This window comes from Oncorhynchus kisutch, linkage group LG9 (genome assembly GCF_002021735.2).
Source record: "Oncorhynchus kisutch isolate 150728-3 linkage group LG9, Okis_V2, whole genome shotgun sequence".
Taxonomy (NCBI): domain Eukaryota; kingdom Metazoa; phylum Chordata; class Actinopteri; order Salmoniformes; family Salmonidae; genus Oncorhynchus; species Oncorhynchus kisutch.
In genome coordinates, this window is record NC_034182.2 from 4,238,682 (window position 1) to 4,254,908 (window position 16,227).

At 46.1% G+C, this 16,227-nt stretch overlaps 1 protein-coding gene across 9 annotated transcripts in view; it reads left to right on the forward strand.

The window, feature by feature from the left end:
* Nucleotides 1-16,227, forward strand: part of magi2a (membrane associated guanylate kinase, WW and PDZ domain containing 2a) — a 275,882-nt gene that overhangs the window by 233,727 nt on the left and 25,928 nt on the right. For all 9 annotated transcript variants that reach the window (XM_031831557.1, XM_031831550.1, XM_031831551.1 and 6 more), the window contains exons 11-12: nucleotides 11,279-11,310; nucleotides 14,711-14,933. In XM_031831557.1, the coding sequence (XP_031687417.1) occupies nucleotides 11,279-11,310; nucleotides 14,711-14,933 (255 nt within the window). The remainder of the gene's footprint in view (nucleotides 1-11,278; nucleotides 11,311-14,710; nucleotides 14,934-16,227) is intronic.

The window sequence follows — 16,227 nt, forward strand, 5'->3', positions numbered from 1 at the left end:
ACTAGAATTTTTGCAACCAGGAAATGGTGGAGCGATTTCTGCATATTGCACCTTTTAAGATCTGATATGGAACCCAATATTACTACCGTCACCTATTCAAGTCAGAAAAATTGACTTTCTTCTCTAAGGTTGCAAACCTCTACTTGATGGACCTTGTTTAATGTGATGTCAGTATGGTTTTGTATCATTCAGGGGAGAAAGAGCGATCTCATGGAGGAGAGAGAGGGAGTGATCCCATCCACTTGTATCTGTAGGAGGTGGAGATTTTATTGATTGAATTTCCTGCTTGATAAAATCGCTGACTCATTTTCAAGGTGTCTGTTTTCTATTTGCTCTGCAACCTTTCTTTTAGAAAAAGTATGTAAGACTTTTGTGTGCAGAGAATTACAGCGTGGAAATAAATAGACAATGACGCGAGCAGGATATAGAATGTTAACAAGCCACCGCTAGTTGCTAATTTGCGCTATAGTGTTTTTATTTCCGTCTTGTTTGTCTGAGAGGCCTGCTAACAGACAACATGTAACAGGCTGCTAACAGGCTAGCCATCTTTATCTCAGTCATACTATGATTCTCCTCTTGTTTCCTCTGGGATGATTGGAGTGTTGTATAGATGATCACATGAGATAGATCAGTGATATGAAAGCTGTACGTATACAGGTACATTACTTGGGGTAGGAAATCTGTTAAAATTGTATAAGGAACTCAATGTCACTGGTCAAAGTCAGAAAAATCTCACTTTCTAATATAAGGTAGAAAACCTCTACTTGATGGACCTTGTTTAATGTGATGTCAGTATCGTTTTGTATCATTCAGGGGAGAGAGAGAGAGAGAGTGATCCCATCCACTGTAGAGGTTCATAGATAGCAGGACATGAGTTGTAGTTAAGCCTGCTGTGATCAACAAGCTCCCATTAATCCTCCTGCCCTGTTGAAGTGTGTTGCAATAATGCCCCACAATGACTCAGCCATTACACACACTGGTGCTACGCACGCACACACCCCATCAGTAATTGTTGATCAACTGGTAGAAGACTAATAGTCAGAGAGCCAGGCAGATAGCTCCATGGTGACTAACTTACAGAGAAAGGTCAATGTCATTTTGGGAATTGATCTACTGTTAGTTGCACATTTCTTTATTAGGCTGGCATGTAATCCATGGCCCCACAGAGCGCATGTGAACAGAATGAGAAACAGAGGGAAGGGGGAAGCAGGGGAATGGAGGAGAGAAGAAAGCAGAAGATGTGAGACCAGGAAGTGGGATTGGGTGCTAGGAGTGTTAAGTCATTTTTGTCTCATGAGGGATGCCCACACACACACACACTCAAAGAGCCTCCCATCTGTGTGGTAGTCGGACCCTGGCGGTCGAGCAGAGCTGGAAGGTCAAAAGGAGTGCGCTCTCCTAGAAGCGCTGCCTGCTGGCCCATGAAGCAGCTAGCTAACTGATGTAGATTTAGTCACATTACATCAAACCCACTTAGCACCATTTAGCTCTTCCACACCACCACCCTGAGGCAGAACGCCACGGTGAAATGTCTGTTTGTCGGACATCTTGTGACAGACTCACCCTGTGAGGGTGAAAGGTCATAGTAGTCACTTGACACGATTCAGTCTGTTTCAAACATGGCCGTCTGCAGTGGGGAAACAGAAATTATTAGCCCCTCCCCCACCCATACTACATTGGCTGGAGATTCTGTCACAAACTCATTTTTCTTCCATTAGGATTTTTTCAGTGATTGAATTGGAGTTTCAATTCACCTCATGTCCTAACTTGAACTGAATTGGAATGGAAAGGACCTCAACCCCTGCAGGCAATAGCTCACGCTCCCTTCCGGCTCCCAGATCTTGACTTCTGTTGCTTCGGGTGAAAACAGAAAAAATATCTTTCCATCCCTCCAATCCAATCAGGGATGAGAGCTTCCAGCGTTTAGCCAGGCCATTACGGCCCTAATAAAACTGTCACCATTCCATTGTAATGATGTTCCAGCTCTTAATGCCCAGCGATTTGGCTGGGCTGTCAGGGAAATGGACCCAGGCCATACATTCTAATTAAAATGGCCCCTGTTTCGGTCCCTGAGGACCTGTGCCTCCACTTAACTCACTGCCCAGAGAGAGAGTAAAGAGATGACCACCAATGTCTGTCTGTCACCACATTACATTCAACTAGCAAACATGTCCTCTCTTCTCATTGACTCTCAAATGCCTTGTTTGTGTCATGGCACATACACACAGACACACAGACATACACACAGCTCATCTATTTGGTAAACACTCTCAAACTGAGAGAGAGAGTAGAGGGAGGACTAGCTAACTAAGTTGATTATGCATTGGCTCTGTCTGTTGTGCAGCAGTGTGTGTATGCGAGTGTGTGTATGAGCGTGTGTGTGCGTGTGGTGGGGCCAGATGGTTGTGTGGCTAGCACTGCCATGCGGCTCATCTAATGACAGACGGCTCCAGACGTGTCAACAGTCTACCACCTCCCAGCCTCACAACACACTGAGACAGCACCATCTGGTGGATGTGTTTAGTACTGACACCCTCTGTCATCAGAGGGGGAAGCTGTGACAGCCTTATTATTAAACGTTTATTCATCTCTTTCACACACACACACACACACACACTCATGATTTCTTGTCCGTGTAGCGCCTTGCGGCGCTGTTGTGGCTCTTTTATGGCGGGTTGCCGTGCCAACCCCTCCATTAAAGGCAGAGACAGCGTTAGTGAGATCCTAAATGATCAGTGGGGGCTGAGTTACCCCACAGCAGCTCTGTCTGTCAGGGGATGGCCACAGGCCTCACTGACTATGATGAGGGAGAGCTCTTATCTCTGGGAGCTATTGACTATTGAGATGTATGATTTCAGAGAGGGCCCAGAACTCTGTTTGTGTGCGATTGCTTGCGTGCGTTTTGTTTATGATGTAGCCCGGCTGCACGTTGTCATGGTCACCAGTACTCAACGGATGAGCGTTGCCGTGAAAGTTGCAACCACTGTCACTGTGTGGAGGCTTCATTGAATGTGTTTCACCATGTCTCCACAAATATTATAGTATTTGAAGTGACGTTAGTGATCATCATTGCTAAATGGTAGCAGAAACACATATATTAGCTGTACATACACTGTGGGTGTAATGTCTGTGTTTACATCGTGCCTCTAGCCCATAGCTTTCTGCTGTTCATGTCATATAGCTGTTCATTATTGCTTCATGGTTTGCTACTTCATAACTACCTTATGACAGCTAAATTGATGTTATCAGTGCAGTCACTTGAGCTTGCGATGTGAATGTGTGTGTGTGAGCTTATGTTTGGTTGTGTGTGTGTGTGTGTGTGTGTGTGTGTGTGTGTGTGTGTGTGTGTGTGTGTGTGTGTGTGTGTGTGTTCATCCATGTGTATGTCTTCACTTGTATTGGTATCAATGCCCATAACGCTCATCGTCAGGAATGGAGGAGGTCCACACCGTTTACTCTCTCCTCCATGGATCAGAAACGGACTCACTTACCATCCCTAACATCCAGTGAATTACGCGTGATCACTTTTAAATGGTCCTGTTCTCCTAATAAAGTTATGATATTCAGCCATCCCTTCAACTCCCTGCTGACTCCTGGCCTGTTTCTGCCAATACAAATAGCCTCCGTGCCTCTCATCAGTGCCACTAATTAGCAAGTGTGCTGCAGACAACCTCATTAAGGCCCATCTACGCCATTACCCAAGCTGCCTTCACCATAACACTAATTGGAGGATTTCAGACATGTCCGTTTAGTGTGCCTCGACGTGGCATGATTGTGAAGTTCACATACGTTCGCCCACCCATGCTTACCCATCAGCAGAAACCCATACACAGTACACACATACTCATACACCCATACATGGTCAATAGCTGTTTGCTGGTCGAGTACACTCTCTCACTGAGGTTTTCTCTTGACGATGCTGTGTGTTAGTCATTCTAGTCTTTCTTGCTCACTTGGCCTGTCCTGTTCCCTCCTGTTCCCTCCTAATGCTCTTTAAGGTGGCTATATCTTCCTCCAGGCTGGACCAGAGATGACTATCACAACGAAGAGAGAGAGAAGGGAGGGATGGAGAGTCTTTGAATCAATGAGCACCGCCCAGCAACACAGGGATTATTCAGCACACAGCCAGACAGTGATTCATTGGCTAACAGTAAGAGGCGCTAGAGCAGGCTGCCTGCCAGACCAGCACAGTGCTGAACAGCAACAGCCATGTTCACAGCTCTGTCTCCACCAACATGCACCATGCAGAGCTGAGCCAATCCAGAACTGCCCTGTGCCGCTGCAGGAATCCTTGGCCAATCAGAATGGCCCTAGGAGAGAGGAACAGGAAGAGAGAGGGATGTGGAAGAGACATCCAAATGGCTTATGGGTGAGCAGCCAGGTCAGATCCGAGCGGGGCTGGAAGAGGTTAGACACATTTACTAGGGTTGAGTGGTGCTAAGATCACTTTCATTGAGTCAGGGGTTAAGGCTCCACAAAAGTGTGTAGCGAGTCTAAGTAGGGTGCTTAACCTGGATCGGCTCAACAGCTCCATTGACAAAACTAGGCACTTTTATTTGGAGTGTGTTTAAAGCATGCGATTTAAAGTGTGATTGTATTATACGAGTAGTAGGGATAAAGAAATGATTGTGTTGTTGTGAGCTGTAATGTGGATTGAAGCATGGAGTTTTCTCTCTGCACATCGTTTCTACTGTTCCTCAGCTAGATGTGTGTTGGTATTGAACACGTGAGTGAACATGGAACCAGCATGCAACAAAATCCATTTTCATGCGCCAGATATTATTTAAAGTAGCTAACCGTCCCTGTGGGCTTTATTCATAAGCTATGTAAGATTCCATCAAATTGTAGTGTTATCCAAATCTCATTTAAATAATGACATGGCCTGCTGTTAGCCTGGCGGTGTGATATTATAGTGCTCTTCACGGTTGTGAGTGTGTGTGTGCACATGCATGTCTGTACGCGTGTGCAGGTGTGTCGTGTCATGTTGGAAATATCTAAATCTACATGGGGCTTCGTATGGCTCTGATTCAATCAACTCATTAACTGTACGGGGGCAGCACTAAGTCCCATTAGTATGTTACTGATTCATTTAACATAGAGCTCTTTCGCCATAGACACAAAATATGTCAGCCCTCTCACTCTCACTGACAGTCACACTTTACATCAGAGCTATTTATAATTTTTCTTCTAATCAGGAAGTGATTCAAACCTCAGCCAGCCAATCAATTAATCAAGGTAGAAAAGAAAGCCCGCAGTACTTCAGCCCTCAAGCCCCCAAATTCAATATCCCTTCCTTACATACAGTATACACTACCTGATATCCTGAGGGGCATTAGGACCATGGACAGGGCCAGTTGTTCAGTGCTCCGCCATGGTCATCGATTAGTTGCCACAGGAAACTGCAGTGGGTCAGCATGGTCTCATTGGAGCAGAAGAGTCACCGTAAAAATGGTGGTCCTGTCCCGCTGCTCTAACATGGCCCTGTCCCATTTCTCTAACATGGTCCTGTCCCATTTCTCTTACATGGTCCTGTCCCACTGCTCTAACATGGTCCTGTCCCACTGCTCTAACATGATCCTGTCCCATTTCTCTTACATGGTCCTGTCCCACTGCTCTTACATGGTCCTGTCCCACTGCTCTTACAAGGTCCTGTCCCACTGCTCTAACATGGTCCTGTCCCACTGCTCTAACATGGTCCTGTCCCACTGCTCTTACATGGTCCTGTCCCACTGCTCTAACATGGTCCTGTCCCGCTGCTCTAACATGGCCCTGTCCCATTTCTCTAACATGGTCCTGTCCCATTTCTCTTACATGGTCCTGTCCCACTGCTCTAACATGGCCCTGTCCCACTGCTCTAACATGGTCATGTCCCATTTCTCTTACATGGTCCTGTCTCGCTGCTCTAACATGGCCCTGTCCCATTTCTCTAACATGGTCCTGTCCCATTTCTCTTACATGGTCCTGTCCCACTGCTCTAACATGGTCCTGTCCCACTGCTCTAACATGATCCTGTCCCATTTATCTTACATCGTCCTGTCCCACTGCTCTTACATGGTCCTGTCCCACTGCTCTTACAAGGTCCTGTCCCACTGCTCTAACATGGTCCTGTCCCACTGCTCTAACATGGTCCTGTCCCACTGCTCTTACATGGTCCTGTCCCACTGCTCTAACATGGTCCTGTCCCGCTGCTCTAACATGGCCCTGTCCCATTTCTCTAACATGGTCCTGTCCCATTTCTCTTACATGGTCCTGTCCCACTGCTCTAACATGGCCCTGTCCCACTGCTCTAACATGGTCCTGTCCCATTTATCTTACATGGTCCTGTCTCGCTGCTCTAACATGGTCCTGTCCCATTTATCTTACATGGTCCTGTCTCGCTGCTCTAACATGGTCCTGTCCCATTTCTCTTACATGGTCCTGTCCCACTGCTCTAACATGGCCCTGTCCCATTTCTCTAACATGGTCCTGTCCCATTTCTCTTACATGGTCCTGTCCCACTGCTCTAACATGGTCCTGTCCCATTTCTCTTACACGGTCCTGTCCCACTGCTCTTACATGGTCCTGTCCCACTGTTCTTACAAGGTCCTGTCCCACTGCTCTTACACGGTCCTGTCCCACTGCTCTTACATGGTCCTGTCCCACTGCTCTTACAAGGTCCTGTCCCACTGCTCTTACAAGGTCCTGTCCCACTGCTCTTACATGGTCCTGTCCCACTGCTCTAACATGGTCCTGTCCCACTGCTCTAACATGGTCCTGTCCCACTGCTCTTACATGGTCCTGTCCCACTGCTCTAACATGGTCCTGTCCCACTGCTCTAACATGGTCCTGTCCCACTGCTCTAACATGGTCCTGTCCCACTGCTCTAACATGGTCCTGTCCCACTGCTCTAACATGGTCCTGTCCCACTGCTCTAACATGGTCCTGTCCCACTGCTCTTACATTGTCCTGTCCCACTGCTCTAACATGGTCCTGTCCCACTGCTCTTACATTGTCCTGTCCCACTGCTCTAACATGGTCCTGTCCCACTGCTCTAACATGGTCCTGTCCCACTGCTCTAACATGGTCCTGTCCCACTGCTCTAACATGATCCTGTCCCACTGCTCTAACATGGTCCTGTCCCACTGCTCTTACATTGTCCTGTCCCACTGCTCTAACATGGTCCTGTCCCACTGCTCTTACATGGTCCTGTCCCACTGCTCTAACATGGTCCTGTCCCACTGCTCTTACATTGTCCTGCCCCACTGCTCTTACATTGTCCTGTCCCACTGCTCTAACATGGTCCTGTCCCACTGCTCTAACATGGTCCTGTCCCACTGCTCTAACATGGTCCTGTCCCACTGCTCTTACATTGTCCTGTCCCACTGCTCTAACATGGTCCTGTCCCACTGCTCTTACATCGTCCTGTCCCACTGCTCTAACATGGTCCTGTCCCACTGCTCTTACATTGTCCTGTCCCACTGCTCTAACATGGTCCTGTCCCACTGCTCTTACATTGTCCTGTCCCACTGCTCTAACATGGTCCTGTCCCACTGCTCTAACATGGTCCTGTCCTACTGCTCTAACATGGTCCTGTCCCACTGCTCTTACATTGTCCTGTCCCACTGCTCTAACATGGTCCTGTCCCACTGCTCTAACATGGTCCTGTCCCACTGCTCCAACATGGTCCTGTCCCACTGCTCTTACATGGTCCTGTCCCACTGCTCCAACATGGTCCTGTCCCACTGCTCTTACATGGTCCTGTCCCATTGCTCTGTGACAAATTATTCACTTCAGACACCTCTACTATGTCAGATCTCCAGGTGGAATGTCATCATTGCAAGTGTTACATACTATGAGTACTGTAGGCCAATGATAACGTGACCTGTCATGGTTAACTTACAGATGTTGCACTAGCTCAGATCCTTGCACTATCTGAACTATAAAATTGGTTTTACCGTACCAGGCAAACTAAATTAAATGCAGCTCAGGTATTAGAACATATTTGACTCAGTAATGTTCTCTGCTATGGGATCTCACAGGAACAGAGGCAAGAGTCTGTCACTCAATACATCTCAGTGCTGATCTACCATAGGAAAGAGCACCACTGACATCTCTGTCTAACCAAACACCTCCTATGCCTGAGTTAACAATGAATGGATTTCCCCTGTGGAGTACCCTCCATGATGGTTGTTACTCTGCCTTTCCCAGGGAACACAGGTTGTTCTGTCTTGAAGTAATGCCGGTTGATAGCAGGTCATCCTAAGAGCACTCGTAATGATTGACCTTGTTCTGAGAAAGTGAAGAGAGTCAGTTTTCATTAAAAAACAGACCTGCCTTCTGAACGCTCTCTCATGTGTCACCCAGTAATGTGGGTTCTTTCTCATCTGTATATATGTTGTGCCTGTGCTGATAGAGCTGTCCAAAAAAATAATTGGATTTGAGAATTGTTAAAGTCGTTCCTGATAAGCTGCTGTAATTTCCCCCCCATCTATAAAAATCTATATTCTAGCCGTGGATCTGTGCAAGGCAAGCTCCAGTCAGATTGATGACTCACTGAGAGAGACTGATAGTTTGCAAATATGTCTTCTCTCTCGCTTCATCTCTCTCCCTTCCTCCATCCTCTACCACCCCCTCTCTTTTGTTGATCACTTTCCATTTCTGCTGTGCCACTCGTTGGTGATGGAGGGCATGTTTACGGTGTGATTGCGCCCTTAAAACGAGACTAGCGCTGGGAAGCCTCCTGGCATTTAAGGCAGGCAGCCACTCGCTAATTCGATCCTCGACGATTTGCATCCACTCGTTCTGTTCCTGGAGAGGGTGAAAATTGAATTGAGAAGACAGACAGTCTGTTGTTTGTTTGTTGTTTTTTTTACGTTTCTCCGGGGGGGGCCGATGTGGAGTGAATAGTTTGGGCCGTATGTGTTATGAAGCTTGGTCTTTTGATGTGAGACTGCTTCCTTGCGTTGCACTAGCTCTGAGAGTATCGCTGGAATTCCTGCATTCTGTTACACTCTGTTTGTTGTGATCATGTGTTCTAGTAGATTGTGGAATGTTGTCATTTGCTGAGTAAATGTTGGCTGGGCCTGTTTAGATGACAGTGGTGGTAAGGACTCGCCCTTCCTCTTCGGTGTGGACAGATAGAAGTGTGGTGGTGTAGCTTCCACCATATTATTTACAGCTTACAGATGGGTGTATGGGGAGGGGAGGGGTATGGGGGGCGAAGTGGGTTCTGTTTTCCCATTGAAAACACATGACCTACTCCTAATACAGTCAATTCATTCACACTAACCCCGGGCAAAATCATCCCCAAACGTTGCACATTCACACAGCGCCTCTGGTATGCCTTCAATCAATTAACGAAAGTCACAGTCCATGTGGATATATTACAAGTAGACACCTTTAACTGGAATAAGAATATTTACCCGAGAAACAGTTGGAGCCCTCTGGCCTGGCAGTATGTGGTCCAAGCACAGTAGTGTTGTGATATGTCATCACCCCACACACATGCTGTGACTGTTGTGACTACAGTTCCCTGAATGATTCAATCCAAGGCAGAGGTCCATACGACTGCTAGCAAATGATGTAATTAAGTGCATGCAATGACTTCCTAAAACCACACAATTACAGGACCTACACGGCTCTGTACACTGTAGTGCAGTGAGATTCGGGGGCGGGGGAACTGCAGTAGGGGTTGCAAAATAAAAACATATGAAGAATTATTTTTGGAACCAAAAATTTGAGGACAGTTGGTACAATATACAAACATTTTTGAGAAACATAATTTTATTGAGTAAATATATGCATTGGTTTCCTTTCATTTTGATAAGAGAAGAAAATGTAATGCATTGAAGGTTATTTGTTGATGTAGAAATCCAAATGTACCGATTTCAAAGTTGTGTCATTTGACTTGGGGTGGGGTCGCGAGAAATTCTTCAGGGAAAAAATGGGATGCCCGGAAATTTTGGCTGAAAACATGGGGTCCCCGCTGAAACAGTTTGAATACCACGGCTGTAGTGTATATCTTGTATTGTATCAAATCTGCCAGTCTAACATGGAAACTTACTGTGTAGGTTATATTTGTCAGTGGAAAACAGTCCCTCCTGTGTTGAATGGTGAAGCCTCATCACCTATCGAATCATTCTCATCAGTTCAATTCAACTTTAGAGTCAGGGGAGAGTTTAGGCTTTTCTAAGGTTATGACCTATTATACTTCTGTGAGAATCCAATTTCTTTCTTTATCAGACCGTCACCTCTGGGGTTTTTCCCCAAGCGTTGTCCCTGTACGGCTAATTCAATGACAGAGAATGCTGTTATAAGATCAAGCCTGGATGTTTATCCAAATATTGGTAAAGGCTTCCCCAATATGATCCCCGATCAATTATTTGGGATGATTTAGCAACACATACGGTAATGTGTATATATACACTGAGTATACCAAACATTAGGAACACCTTCCTAACATTGAGTTGCACCCCCCATTTTACCCTCAGAGCAGCCTCACTTTGTCTTGGCATTGACTCTACAAGGTGTCGAAAGCGTTCCACAGGGATGCTGGCCCACGTTGACTCCAATTCTTGCCACAGTTCTTGTCAAGTTGACTGGATGTCCTTTGGGTGGTGGACCATTCTTGATACACACGGGAAACTGTTGAGCGTGAAAAACCCAGCCATGTTTCAGTTCTTGACGCAAACCGGTGCAGCTGACACCTACTACCATACCCAGTTCAAAACGTGCTAACGTTTTGTGTCTTGCCTGGTCACCGTCTGAATGGCACACTTACACCGTCCATATCTCAGTTGTCTCAAGACTTACAAATCCTTATTTAACCTGTTACCTCTCCTTCATCTACACTGGTTAAAGTGGATTTAACAAGTGACATCAAATAGGGATCATAGCTTTCACCTGGATTCACCTGGTCAGTCTATGTGATGGAAAGAGCAGGTGTTCTTCATGTGTTGTGCACTGTGGTGGTGGCAGTTTTCAACGTCCCCTTGGCTTGGAGACCAACGTTACTGTAAGATCCTCTCTGACCCATTGTCTTTCTGGTGCTTCAAGAATCTGCTTCTCAAGGACATTGCATCGCACCACTTGGGGTGAGATTATTTTGCAGCCCACTCATTGCTTTCAGTGTAAATCTGTCATCTTTCCATTGGTTTCTTAATGTTTTATTCCGTTTAAGTTTTGTTATCTTTCCTTAGTTCGTGGAGTAGCCCTCAGACACAGACAGACCAGCTCAGACCTAATGTAATGGCTGCCACTACTCTCTAGGCTAAACATTGTTGTTTTCTCACTATTGCAGGTCACTATTCACCCTGGAAGACCCCTAAACAGGTAAAATGCATTGTCTTCCGAGCCTCAGCTCTCCCATTAATTCTAATTGACTCATTTAGTTAACAAAATGGCTGCACTGTGCATATATGTTGGAGCTGCTCTGATTGACTTTACTACATAACCTTAAATCTATATCTTCTGAACTTTGGCTGCAGTCTTGCTGCTGTTTAGCTGAGAATGACTACTCTATTCTATTCCCTTCCCTTATACTAACTGTAGTGCTGTTGTCGTGTCTCGGCTGCTGCTGTATCCTGGCCTTGAGTTGGACCCTTCCTCTTGCCATCACATGCAGAGGAAAGGGTTAAGTGGCCCCCTCATAGATATAGAATTACTAGACTGGTCATACCCCGAGGCAGATGGGCCATGATCTAAATAAATATTGATGGTCATTCTATGTGGTGTATGTCTATGCACATGACAGTCTAAGTCTATGCAAACTGCTAGACCAGATGCTCTTCTAGTAATGCTATATCTATGGTCCAGACTCTGGGTTGGCATGGTCCCCTCAACATTCCATCCTTCTCTCAGCTCCTCTGTATCCCTGATAGAGAGAGTGAGAGAACCCTTTTCTAACAGTCATACCGAGAATTATCACTCATCCATTCTTCCCTTCTTCCTTCATCTCCAGGCTGCTATTGATCTGCTACTAACTTGGCTATCTTTCCTGATCATCTTTTGTCATATCTATGTTTTCTCAGATGTCATATATGTCAGACAAAATATACAAATGTTGTATTTTTAGTTTTTGTCTAGACAGATTGTACTAACATGTTGAAAGCTGAAACTTTCAAGATGTCTGAGACCTCTTAGACACCTCTGTTCAAACCTAGCGTCTGTCTGTCTGTCTGTCTGTGTGGACTCTGTCCCCAAACACTCAATAAACACTTGTCATCCAAACAAGGAAGAACAACAACAACAACATGCAACAGAGAGCACTCTCTGAGTTGCGTTAGACATGGTGTATTGCCAAGAAACAAGGTGTGTGTGTGTGTGCGCATCCCATTTCATGCTACTTCATGTTCTAGTTTGGCTCTGATATAGCTAACCAGCTCCTAACCCCGGCTCATTTGTGGAGTCTCCAGCGACAGATCATAACATTCCACACATCCATGGACTCAGAAGAAGCCGTCTTTGTGTTATCCCTTCTTGTCAGCAGCTCTACTCTCAAGCCCTCACATGGGTTTTTCCTCATTGTAGCTCATTTCTGTTCTCCTCTTTGTTGAATATCTCAGTTTCCAACAGATTAATGGTAATTCTGAATCTGAGCTCCCGGAGAAGAAGTGCCTGGGAAAATAGCTATGGAGTCAGTCAGGCAGGCAGGCGGTCCAGCCGAAGCTTCTCTTTCTTTCTCTCTCTCTCTCTCTCTCTCTCCCCCCTAGCGTGTGTTTGTTCCTCTCCACACATTCAGCTGTGGTGGAGAAGAGGCAGAACAGGCTTCAGAGTGACAGCAGCTGCCAACCACCCCCAACACAGAGTCCAGAGTTCAGCCCAGGTTTAATTGGATATCATTAGTTACAAGACGATTTCCATAGCCCAAAGAATCTCAGCCCAAATAATCCGACATGGATACAAAGTTTAAAAACTGAGACTAGGGTAGTTCTGTAATTGTGACTCAAAGTTGGTACAAGTAATAATGATGCCCTGCCTTCCGAATTCAGTTTGGAACAAAGCCTGTGCATATATGAGTATATTCTCATATAGTCATGAGAGTGAAGAACAGAATATATGTAGTACTATTGGTGTGGATGCAGAGTCCATTTATGGCCGGACCTGAGAGTATTGTGTGTAGGAAACAGCAGTCTCTAGCCACACACACAGGTCATACAGTCTTAAAGAGCCTGACTGCCCATGACTAAATGAGGGGGAAAGATTCAATTCAATTCAAAACAACATTATTTATCCCTCTCAGGGCCAGTTAGGAAAGACTGACATACTTCATACTTCACTTAGTACATACAGCGTAATAGATGGAGGGAGAGAGAGACGGAGGAGGTAGGGGAAGTGATAGTGCTATAGTCTGGTCCAGACTTAATAAGATCCCCTGACTGTCACCCTGCCATTACACGGCCAGACACTCAGACATTCCGAAGATCAGTAGCAGAGATGGGCGGAACCACAGAGTGGGAACACTTTGATTTTGCCTTGGTCCGATGGAACTAGGTGCCTTGGCAGCATCTTTTTATACAGCTCCTGATATCAAACGAGTCATTTTATGGGGTGGTACTATAGACAACTATCATTCTCACTGTCATCCTAACATACCAATGTGTCATCTTCACTATCTCATCAACACCACTCTGTTTTCTAAAGACAACTGACATTTGCACAACACAAGAAAGCAGCTCAGCTTGTCAAAATAGGTTATAGTGTGTATCACTTCGAATAATCAATGTGGTGCTTATTTCAAATTGGAAGAGAAATCATATTTTATGCACTTAAGCATTTAGCTGCATTGTTTGGTTGTACGCCCGCATAAATTACCACTTCTCTCTTTTTCTCCTGGACGCACACTGAGTGGTTTGGGATTCAACGCTGCTGAGAGTAATTGGGACTAAACAAACCTGTTTTGACACTAGCACTGCTGGCTTTTCTGCATTGTATTGGAGACACCACAATAGTGTTTTCCACAATAGAGACACCACACATTATCCACCACATCTACATTCCATTATAGTTGCAGAACACACACACACAGACACACAGGTTCATCCTAGAGATTCTCTGAGGGGGGTGAATGCTGTGTGTTTGCACTCCTCCTATCACCATGCCCCTCTAGCATCCACTACAGTCTCTATCATAGAACGTCTTGGACCGTAGCCACTCTACACTGGGCCAGTACCCTCTGTGTGCCCACTTTGGCCATTTGCCGTCTGCCGACGAGGACGATGGTGGCACACTGACATGTTTAATATGCTCTCCGCCTGCCTCCCTCTTCCTCCCAGCAGCCCTGAACTGGTGTGCCTGTGCTCTCCCTCTGCATAATTAACACACTGCTTTTCCAGACCTGCTTTAATAAGCCTTGGCATCTTTTATTTCCTTTAAAACGTTTCTTCACCTCCCCTCTCTTCATCTTTGTTGTTGCTTTTAATTAGTCGCCGCCGGCTGGTGCTCATGTTGCTTTGCTGCATTACTACTCCCACTAATATTAGACTGCTGTAGTGAATGACAGAGGTCAATGAAGTCGATGACGTCCTTGAAGGCCTCTGTCCCCACCTGTATACTATGAATAGCTTTGCTACCTGCTCTCACCTCATTTGGTTCGTCTAAGAGGAAGTTGTTAGAGTACCAGGGCAGCGCCCCCTTGCATCCCTTAGGGATGTCAGTGCGTAAGGACCGGGTGAGAACCATGGTAGGGGTGGTGGAGACTGAACCAATGCCCTGATGTCTGATGTGTTTACAGGTGTTGGAGCAGTGGGACGCGGCCCAAGGCCAGGGAGGGGGTCAGGGCAGCCCCCAGACCAGTCTGTCTGCCCCCGTTGTCCCCCACAACGCCCCCTTCCTGACCCGCCACCTCCACAGGGCCTCAGTCCCAGACTCTGCCCTCCCCGAGGGCTTTGATCTGAGCAGGCCCGACCCCTATGACCTCTATGAGAAGTCCAGGGCTATCTATGAGAGTAGTAGGCGTAAGTACTGGAAACACACTAGTACAACAACAGCCCAATAATATCTGTCTGGGGTTCCAGGGGTTAATGTTCTTCTGAACAGGTGGACCAATGAAGATGCACACAAACACACTCATATACACACACACACACACACCTCATCTCCTGAATGAATCATTGTAGCCCTCATGAACAGTAGTCAGGGCTCCATAGTGCAATATAACAATGGCCTCAGCTCCACCTGTTCTGTTCCTATAGGGACATAGTCTGGGTTGTCTGGGTTCTGTTCCTATAGGGACATAGTCTGGGTTGTCTGGGTTCTGTTCCTATAGGGACATAGTCTGGGTTGTCTGGGTTCTGTTCCTATAGGGACATAGTCTGGGTTGTCTGGGTTCTGTTCCTATAGGGACATAGTCTGGGTTATCTGAGTTCTGCAGAATGAGATGTATTATGTTGTTGTGTCTGTAGATGTATTTCTGTAAATATGATGGAGTGTGACAACGGTTTAAGAGTTTATACTTTTAACTTAGTGCTGACAGATGACTTGATGTTGATACATTTGTATTTGGCCTAGACTCCTTCGTTAGGGGAATCTCTGAATCGCGGATCTCTGCCTCCAGTCGATGTTCTGCCAGAGTGTATAGTCAAATTAGCCATTTTTTCCCAGGAACATCTCAGCCAACAACCTGTCTTCCTAGGCCGCTATAAACTTTAGGAGCCAACAATTATATTTTAGCCATTAAAGATCCTGTCAGGGGTACAAGCATAGGGATTTCCTTTCAGTTCATTGAGTGTATGACCAAGCTTTTAACTGGGTTGCCAAGATATGCTCTGTAGAAAGATTTGTACGACAGTATACCATTGGTTTTTGACATCAGTAGTCATATCTACTGTATGATTCTGAACATAAAGTGCACTCATCCTTTTGACCAGTGCTAGTGACAGTGCTAGTTTCTGTTAAGTCCGTGCAGCTTGATGTACCATAGAGGCTTCATGATTGACATGCGAGGCTCTAGCCGGTGGACGATGATAATGCTCTGCTCCTCTCTATGGTAGAATCTCTGTGGGCCTGAGTCAGTCGTAGGTGAGGAGAGAGACAAGCTGTGTGCGTGCTTACGCAACACAACCTTTATTAAAGAGGACAGGGCTGTCGGAAGACCTCCACGTCAAAGCCTTCCAGCGTCTCGGTCAATCTTTCTCTGTAGCTTTCCTTTCTCTCCCTCTCTCTCTCTCTCTCTCTCTCTCTCTCTGTGTCTCTCTCTCTCTCTCTCCCCCTCTCTCTCTCTCTCTGTGTCTCTCTCTCTCTCCCTCTCTC